At 43.2% G+C, this 9,263-nt stretch overlaps 1 protein-coding gene across 1 annotated transcript in view; it reads right to left on the bottom strand.

The window, feature by feature from the left end:
• INPP5D (inositol polyphosphate-5-phosphatase, 145kDa) overlaps positions 1-9,263 on the bottom strand; it is a 141,387-nt gene that overhangs the window by 67,325 nt on the left and 64,799 nt on the right. Inside the window, 1 exon segment of the mRNA XM_010841232.1 lies at positions 8,072-8,212. Coding sequence (XP_010839534.1) covers positions 8,072-8,212 — 141 coding nt within the window.

The following is a 9,263-nucleotide window of genomic DNA, read 5'->3' as shown; positions in this document are numbered from 1 at the left end:
GTTTTACATGCAGTGACGTATGTTTCCCTGCTGCTCTCTCCTTCCGCCCCCCGCCTCCTTCCCTCACTGTGCCCACAAGTCTCTTCCTCATGTCTGCATCTCCCCTGCTGCCCTGCAGATAGGTTCGTCAGTACCAGCTTTCCAGATTCCACACACATGTGTTCATATTTGTCTTTCTCTTTCTGACTTACTTCACTCTGTACAATAGGCTCTGGGTTTATCCACCTCATTAGACCTGAGTCAAAGGGGTTCCTTTTTGTGGCTGAGTAATAGTCCACTGTGTATATGTACCAAAACTTCTTTATCCCTTCATCTGTCGATGAACACCCAGGGTGCTTCCATGTCCTAGCTCTTTCTTCTTTACTTATTTTCAATTACAGTTTCAAGGCAACCAGAGATGATGGCTGTTGATCAATATTGCTAAGCCCTTGAGTAATGGGGGCTTTGGGCACTATTCCAGCCTGCTCATCATCTGTGCTATCTGAATTCTGTAGTTCTCTCCTCTCTCTCTTTCAGTGGACATAACAGTGCGTTTCAATACTGATGGATTGATTTGCATATCTTCAACTTCTAATGTCTAAGTGTTTTTCTGTGTGGTTGGTTTTTACTGTATTTCTCTCCCTAGAAATTTCATGTCCATTGTCGGTCTTCTGGTGGGAATTTTGTTGCTATTTTTGGAATTTTGTTGCTATTTTTATACATTGGCATAAACTACTTATTGCCTTGATTTTTATTTAATCTATGTGTTGTGGGTTCCCCCCCTCCCATTCTGTTGTTTTCATCCTAGGTAGGCTAGATTTTATTATAAAATGCTTTATAGCTTTTTATTGCTCTATTTTTCATCTTTTCTTTGGAAATTTTTTGGCTTACCTTAGTTAAAAATTTGTCATTGGTATTTACTTGTGAGTAATTAGTTGCTCATTTAAATCAGTTTCCCACTCTTCTAAAAGCTATGTTATAAACAAGGTTTTGGAGGGTTGTTGTCATATCTTTTTAATTCCTTACTTCATATGAAATTTTAAAAAAAATACGTGGTGGAAATAAGTTCACCTTTTTCCGTATTGCTATTCATTGTCACTCAACTGCACTTGGTCTTTTTTTCCCACAGTTCTTTTGAACTAGTTCCTTGCACAAGCTCATCTCAAATATGATAGAATTTCTTGCCAGAATCTGTACCACTCATTCAACAAAAACTCTGGAGCTCCTCATGTACTAGACAATGCCATGTTCACATGCTGACACATCTCTCTGTTGCAAGGATGGTGTTGCAGTCTACTGACTTTGATCGGTCATCCTGGGGACTCCTCTGGGAGCCAAGGACGGGGTCGGGGCAGGTAACTGGCCCAGGGAAAAAGGGGGAAGAGCTGGGCAGACAGGGTTCTTGGTTTCTATCTCACCTCCACCAGAGCTGCTCAGTTCACATGATGGTATTCCCTTTAAACTATCACTTCATTAAAGAATTCTAGGCCAAAAAAAAATTCTAAAGCACTAATTTGGAACGTGTTTTAACATCAAACAGATCTCCCTCACTGTTCTCCTTTTTAAAAATGGCATTTTAAAAACACACAAGTACATACACACAAACTGAATCTTTAGAATTTTCTGAGAATAATGCTGTTATTCTCTGTATTTCCAAATATTCTCTGTATTTCTCTGTATTGGGTAAAATTTTGAGAAATCTGGCTTTCAGATGTGTCTGGAGATGTTGGTTAGGGTCAGAATGACCAATGACACAGAAGGACTTGAGTTGAAAGACTTGAGCACTGAAATTACAATACAGAAAGGATTTGTCCAAGGAAGTTACCATCAGCAGGGTCTCTGAGACTCAGCTTGTCTCAGTTTCAGGTCACCAGCTCAAGGGAAGATGAGGAGTAAAGATTGGGCCCACCTTGGTCTCTGAAAGTGAAAGTCACTCAGTCGTGTCTGATTCTTTGCGACCCCAAGGACTATACAGTCCATGGAATCCTCCAGGCCAGAATACTGGAGTGGGCAGCCTTTCCCTTCTCCAGGGGATCTTCCCAACCCAGGGATCAAACCCAGGTCTCCTGCATTGCAGGCGGATTCTTTACCAGCTGAGCTACCAGGGAAGCCCCCTTGGTCTCAGAGAGATGGTCAGTTTCCCCAAGATTCCCATTCAGTTTCCAGCTAGAACATCCAACGTTCTCTCAGTCCAGAGCTGCAGACTCAGAAAGAGTGTTCTGATCCTTCGTTGTTTTCTTAATTTTTTCTTCTCCAATTTTTTGCTTCTTTTTGCTTTAGCAAAAATTTCTCATGCAGTTTCTTTTTCTTTTGTTAAAATGTTTAATGGAACGATTTTAATGTTTGCCTGTCAAGTGTAATTGGTTTTATATTTGACACATATTGCATTGTTAAGGAAGTATCCCTCTATTCCTTTTTAAAAAGTGATTTTTAAAAATTAGAAATTACTTTTATCAGGTCTATTAGGACACCTATGCAAATGATTTCTTTATTTTTAACCTACTGCATTGGAAGGACTGATGCTGAGGCTGAAACTCCAATACTTTGGCCACCTCATGCGAAGAGTTGACTCATTGGAAAAGACCCTGATGCTGGGAGGGATTGGGGGCTGGAGGAGAAGGGGACGACAGAGGATGAGATGGCTGGATGGCATCACCGACTTGATGCACATGAGTTTGGGTGAACTCCGGAAGTTGGTGATGGACAGGGAGGCCTGGGGTGCTGCGATTCATGGGGTCGCAAAGAGTTGGACACGACTGAGCGACTGAACTGAACTGAACCTACTGCTAAATTACAATGTTTTATTTTGATTCGATTTTGGAATGATTTCTTAGATAAAGCCTACATTTTTCATACCACTAAATTATATTTGCTAGAATATTACTGACATGTTATATACTTACATTAATAAGTGAAACTGGATATAGTTTATTATTTTAGGCTATTACCTTGATTAGGTTTCTGGTTTGGAATTCTACTTTTCTTGAATATTGAATTAGGTGATTTTTGTCATTCCCGAATAATTTATAAATTATGGTTATTATTCCTTGTTTAAAGTTCAAAGTAGAGCATGCACAGTAATTTTTATGTTTCATATTTCACATTAAATATTTATTACATTTAATTATAATTTGAAGATTTGCAGCTATGTTATTGTATTCTTTATGACTTGTAAATCTTTAATGCAAATTATTAAATCTCCTACATTTCTAATTTTAAAAATTTCCTTGACTTTTTTCTTAATTTATTATTTTTTTAAATTATTTCCCCCTTGTTCTTTTACTTTCCACTTGTTGTTCCTATTCATTCACTTAACAGAGATTTCTTAAAGACCTTGTTTGGTTCACTACTGTATCTCTAGCCCTTGGAACAGTATCTGGCTCTTGGTAGCGTGTGTCAATTCGGTGGGATCTGACTCTTTGTGACCCTATCGACCGTAGCCCGCCAGGCTCCTCTGTCCATGGGATTCTCCAAGCATGAACACTGGAGTAGGTTGCCATGCTCTCCTCCAGGGGATCTTACCAACCCAGGAATCGAATCCAAGTCTCTATGTCTCCTGCATTGGCAGGTGAGTTCTTTACCACTAGCGCCGCCTGGGAAGCCCTGGCTCATAGTTGGCACACATTCAATCTTTACTCACAAATATTGAACAGATTACTGTTTCCAGTACTTTGCTTGACTGTGGCAGTATCTATGCAATCAGGATGTGGCCCATGATGCCTTCAGGAGACTAGAGCCTGGATTAAGTTTGTGTGTTTCACTTATCATTCTACCCCCACCCCGTTTCTGTAACAGAGCATTTAAATCTTTGGCTTTTCCTCCAAGTAGTGTTTTGGCTGCAAACACTCTGTACATCAGAACTTTCTGTATATCAGAACTTTCTGATATACAGAGGCTTGATTCCTCTGGGTTCCCAAACCTCTGCCAGGCAGGCTATCATTGCATGAAGTGCCTTCCTTAATTCAACTGTGATTTAGGAGATGGTCTAAAAGCACCCAGATGGTTGTGGCTAGTTTTGTTATCTCTATTTTCATCATCATTCTGTGTTCTGGGAACACAGAATGGACACTTCTGTTTTGGGTGTATTCATATCCAGCTGCTCAGTAGGCTGCTGGGTTCTTATTTTTAGGATCACCAGCACACTAACATTTCTGGAAAAAAAATTCTTGGAAACTTTTTGAAGGGAAGGCATGTGATTAGTACATTTTAACCAATTTTTTTAAATCGGCGAAGACTCCTTAGGCTTTTGAAGGATATCTATGTTGAGTTAATCCCAAGGAGAAATCAGTAGTCTTCTTGGAGATGCTGCTTCAGCATTTTTATCATGTCATCAAAGAGTTTGAAAAATATTAAGTATCGTAATTTTGAAAAGTAATGGTGCTATTCGTAATTACTTTCTGAATTCATCTTTGCTAGTGGCTTGCTGCTGCTGCTGCTGCTAAGTCGCTTCAGTCGTGTCCGACTCTGTTCGATCCCATAGACGGCAGCCCACCAGGCTCCCCGGTCCCTGGGATTCTCCAGGCAAGAACACTGGAGTGGGTTGCCATTTCCTCCTCCAGTGCATGAGAGTGAAAAGTGAAAGTGAAGTCACTCAGCCATGTCCGACTCTTCTCGACCCCATGGACTGCAGCCCACCAGGCTCCTCCGTCCATGGGATTTTCCAGTCAAGAGTACTGGAGTTGGGTGCCATTGCTAGTGGCTTAGAAGATTGTAAAAAGAGGTTACAGTACTCCTGTTTGGTTGTTCTGTGACTGGATCATTATAAGGCTTCTCAATACCTGGATTTAGCTCCTTTATAAGCCTGAAAACTTTTTTTTTAAAATATATTTAGTTATCAGATAAGCATCATTTTTTCCCTGCTTCTTAGAGAGCCTGCCCTACCAGCTATAAGTTGAATCCCTATGCCCTCTTTCCAAAGACTATTGTTTTTTTAACCACACATTCTTTGCAGGGGCTTATCTAGTCCTCCCTTGTTATATATGTGTGTGTGTGTGTCTGTGTGTGTATATGCTTCCCTGACACTGCTCTGTTTTGTGATTTGTTTTATAAATTTGCTTTGAGAACTGTGGATTTATTTTATGGCCTCCAAAGAAGCAGTTATAATGATGATGAGGTATTTTTGTCTGGTTGGTTGGTTTCTTTATTAAAATCCTTACTTAACTGATAAAACACCCTCTCCCACACTTTGACCTGTTATTTTAAAATCCTACTTATGATTCTTCTTGTTTCTCCATTTCAGGAGTTATCAAGCATTTCCAGACTGTGGAGACTTAACTTTTTGCTCTCTTTCTCTGCAAAAGTTTCTGTCTGGTTCCAGATGATCTAACTTAGGGTTACGAATCTCCCTAGGGCCTTTGTGTTGCGGAGGCTCTTTCAGTTGCAGGCAATGGCATCGCAATGACATTTTTGTGGGGGAGGCTCTTGCACTGTTTCTCGCTCCTTAGTTCTCTGTGACCTTCCCATCCTCACCCCGGTGTCTGTGTTGGGCCGGGTGGTCTGAGCAGACAGACCTGCTACCTGAGGCTCCATCCTCAACCCCTGGTTCCAGGTCCTTCTCCTCCACCCACCTCAGTATCTGCCCCTGCCCTCTTCCCCTCTGCGTGCACTGCCCGCTGTGAGGACCTACCCCAGGTGTTTCCCAGCTTCAAGTGCCCACTGCATGCCGATGACTCCCAGATGTATATACCCTTACCCCTGAGGTCTCCTGGGATCTAACTTCTAGAACTAAGTCCTTGATTGATTGATGTCTAACAGCGCCTCAAGCCAATGGCAGTTCAGACAAAGATGATCCTCCTCAACCCTTTCCTCCTTGACTTTCCCCATCTGAGTAACTGCATCACCCACCACTCAGCTTCTTGCACCAAAAATCTAGGGATGACCCTTGATTGGCCTTCCCCTGACCCTACATCCATCTGCCAGCTCCACCAATCCACTCCCGCCCAGAGCACACCAGCTCTCAGCGCCCACATTTTCCCAACCATTAGGTCATTTAACTAATATCTATCAGCTGTTCCTGTATGCCAGGCACTGTCCAAACCCAGGACTCGGCAGAATGCAAAGCAAATCCCTGCCTCCTCTGACTTCCTTTCTTGTGGGCCAGCCTTACATCACAGCAGCTCCCAGCTGTCTGCTGCTTTCAGTCTGCCTACTAAGATCCAGTCTCCAAAGCCCTGACTCAGATTACAGCACCATGCTGAAAATCTCCACCTGGCCTTGGGAGGCCTGGTGATGTGGTTCCTGCCAGTGTTGCCAGATAGCACACGGGTTGTTGTTTAGTCGCTCAGTCGTGTCTGACTCTTTGCGACCGCGTGGACGGAAGCCCTCCAGACTCCTCTGTCCATGGGATTTCCCAGGCAAGAATACTGGAATGGGTTGCTATTTCTTCCTCCAGGGGATATTCTCCAATCAGGGATTGAACCCGCATCTCTTGTGTCTCCTGCATTGGCAGATGGATTCTCACCATAGTGCCACCTGGTTCCTCAGATTTTCTAAAATTCCATCCCTAATTGCATCTCCAAGCCTGACTATCACTTTGCTCATGAAGCGAAGACAAACAAATGGAGGTACAGGATTTAGAACATCACAGTGTCTCTGCTTCTAACTCGAAGTTAACTCTCCAGTAAATAAAGGAGTGGAAACCTAGAGAGCTAGCCGAGTTCAGGAAGCTGCTGGCACCACAAAGGTGAGGTGACCTAGATTCTAGGAAAGCCCAGGGAGCACAGCAGTGTTGGGCAAAGGTGCTGAATGGCTACATGAAGCTTATGGAGACACTGAAAGGTACAGCTCCTCCTGGACAAGGAAGCAGCAAAGGACAGGATCTCCACTGGAGCAGAAATACAAGCTTGCTACCAGCCATCATGAAATCGTGCTTCTTAAAAAGGAAGTGCCATGTGTTTGTGTGTGTTTCCTAGTAATAAACAATTTATAACAACAGCATCATATGGAGAAATAGCTTTCCGTGGAAATCTACAAAAATGATGGCTCTGGGTCCAAAGGCTGAAACTGCATTAGTTGAAAGCCAATTCATTGAACTGAAACCTGACTGGGCAATTTGATGAGTGCTCAATTTGTCAAAGAAATTATTTGCTGAATTTACCAAATGTACTGACTGTGCTTTTAAGAGCCTTTTAAAAGGAAGGTTCAATTTGATTACTGATGATGAAAGATTCTTTTTTGCATATTAACTAAGTGAAGATAGATAGGGCACCAGAGAAATTGACAAAAGAATTTTGAAACTGATGTTTATGTAATAAAACACAAAGTAGAGGCTGATAAAACCTCACCCCCATGAAATGCTATTTTTCCAACCAAAATGCTGACCTTTCATTTGCCATGGGATTGTTTTGGGTCTTTGTAATTTCTTTCAGATGCTTTAAAATGTTATTGTCCATTTTTTCAAGTATTTAAAGTAATTTTTTGGTCAGTTCTTCAGATAGCATATCAGCCTTAATTTTGTTCCCAATAATTAAGAAATTTTTGTTTTTTCAGTTGCTAATTTGTGTCTGACTCTTTGACCCCCATGGATGGCAGCATGCCAGGCTTCCCTGTCCTTCCCTGTTAATTTTAATGGTAATGAAATTAAAACACGGAAAGGAATTGGAATTTTTACCAATCCATCCTTCAGTGAATTCACTTGCAGAACACTGGCATTTTGGCCAATCGGCTCACTTTAAAAACCTGCCACCACTGCAATCTTGGGCCATCGCCACCCACACACTAAAGGGCTGACTTTATCTCCCCTTGGTGACCTTATGTGCTTATCAAATGTGCTGGCTGCAGCAAGAAGGACAAGAAGCAGCAAAAGCCTTAACCCCCGCATCCTGAGCAAGTGTGGAAGGGCTGGCAGTGTACTTCCGCCCACCCTTCCCATGGCAACTGGCCTCAAATTAACTTTCTTTCTTTTTTTTTAAACGCAGCCACCACCAAGTTCAAATACCATGAAAACAAAACCTCCAGCAACCACAGATTTCTAAGTCCCACTGACTGCTCAATTATCCCAAGTGACAGCTGAGCCAAGTTCGGGGATCACCCTAATGAGCTGGTTCCTGGTCCGCTGTCCGCCCCCCTCCCACCCCCACTGGGCAGCCATTACCCATAGAGCTCTTTGCAGAGGAGCGCGGTCAGTTTCTTCAAGTGAGGGAGACTGCTGGAGCCCGACTTGACAAAATCAGAGTCCAGGGAGAGCTGAGTGCTTAAATAATCTTGGATGGCTTTCAGATGCTCTTCTGGAATCCTGAGGGGAAAAAAGTAGAAATGACAACATGTTTTTTCTGTTCCTTTAGCCATAGACACCAACAGTAACAGGTAGAAGAAGAACTGTGTATTCTCAGAGCCTGCAGCTGAGACACGCCAACAGGAGAACCATTTCCTGCACCTGGACAGGCTCCCTGGGTCTCAGTGAAGGGATGGAGAACAGGTCAGACAAGCATAAAGGGCCCATATGCAGGCTCCCTCTTAACCCACCCATAAAGGCTTTTCTGGTACGTGGGTGGGAGCCATACTCTACTGGCTGGGGATAGGAATCTTTATCCTTTGACAAGGAGACAGAAGAGCTCTGAAAATGTACAGAGGACTTGCTTTCCTGCTTCATCTATTCCTAAAGACAGAATCTAAGGGCTGAGGGATGCTCTAGTCTAGAGAAGGCAAATAGCTCCAGCTCACAGACCAACTCCCAAGTTCATGGCCAAAGGCCACTTGGAGCTCTGTGTCAAGGAGGTTCCCGGTCATCTGAGGCTCTGAGGGGAGTCTCTGTGATGAGTGATGGGGCTGGGGGTATGGTAGTGTGACAGCCTAGGCGCTGGGCCTTCACAGCTCCACCCCCTGCTCCCAGTCTGCTCCAGTCCCTTTCAGCTTCTGGATGAAGCACATGGGCCTGAGTCAGGACCCATCCTTGCACAGGACAGCCCAGCAGAGGCAGAGCCCAGGCCTCATCGCACCAGGGCCACCCCCGAGGCTGATCACACCTCTACATTCCATCTCCCAGTACTGGTTTTTTTTCTGGATGATTTTTAAAAATTGAATTTTTGTTCCTATAATAATGAACATTGTAATCACAGCAAGTATGGCCTGAACATACCATACTAGTCACTCTGTTTACCGTGTTATGTTCATTTTCCTTTTTTAAAAAAAATTATATATTTATCTGACTATGCCAGGTCTTAGTTGCAGCACTCGGGATCTTTACTTTTGGCATGTGGGTTCTTGGGTGCAGTATGTGGGATCTAGTTCCCTGACCAGGGATCGAACCCGGGCCCTCTGCATTGGTAGCACATAGTCTTAGCCAC

This window comes from Bison bison, unplaced genomic scaffold (assembly GCF_000754665.1).
Source record: "Bison bison bison isolate TAMUID 2011002044 unplaced genomic scaffold, Bison_UMD1.0 scf7180017864158, whole genome shotgun sequence".
Classification (NCBI taxonomy): domain Eukaryota; kingdom Metazoa; phylum Chordata; class Mammalia; order Artiodactyla; family Bovidae; genus Bison; species Bison bison.
The sequence above is the reverse complement of the archived record's forward strand: the minus strand, read 5'-3'. Positions and strand labels throughout refer to the sequence as shown.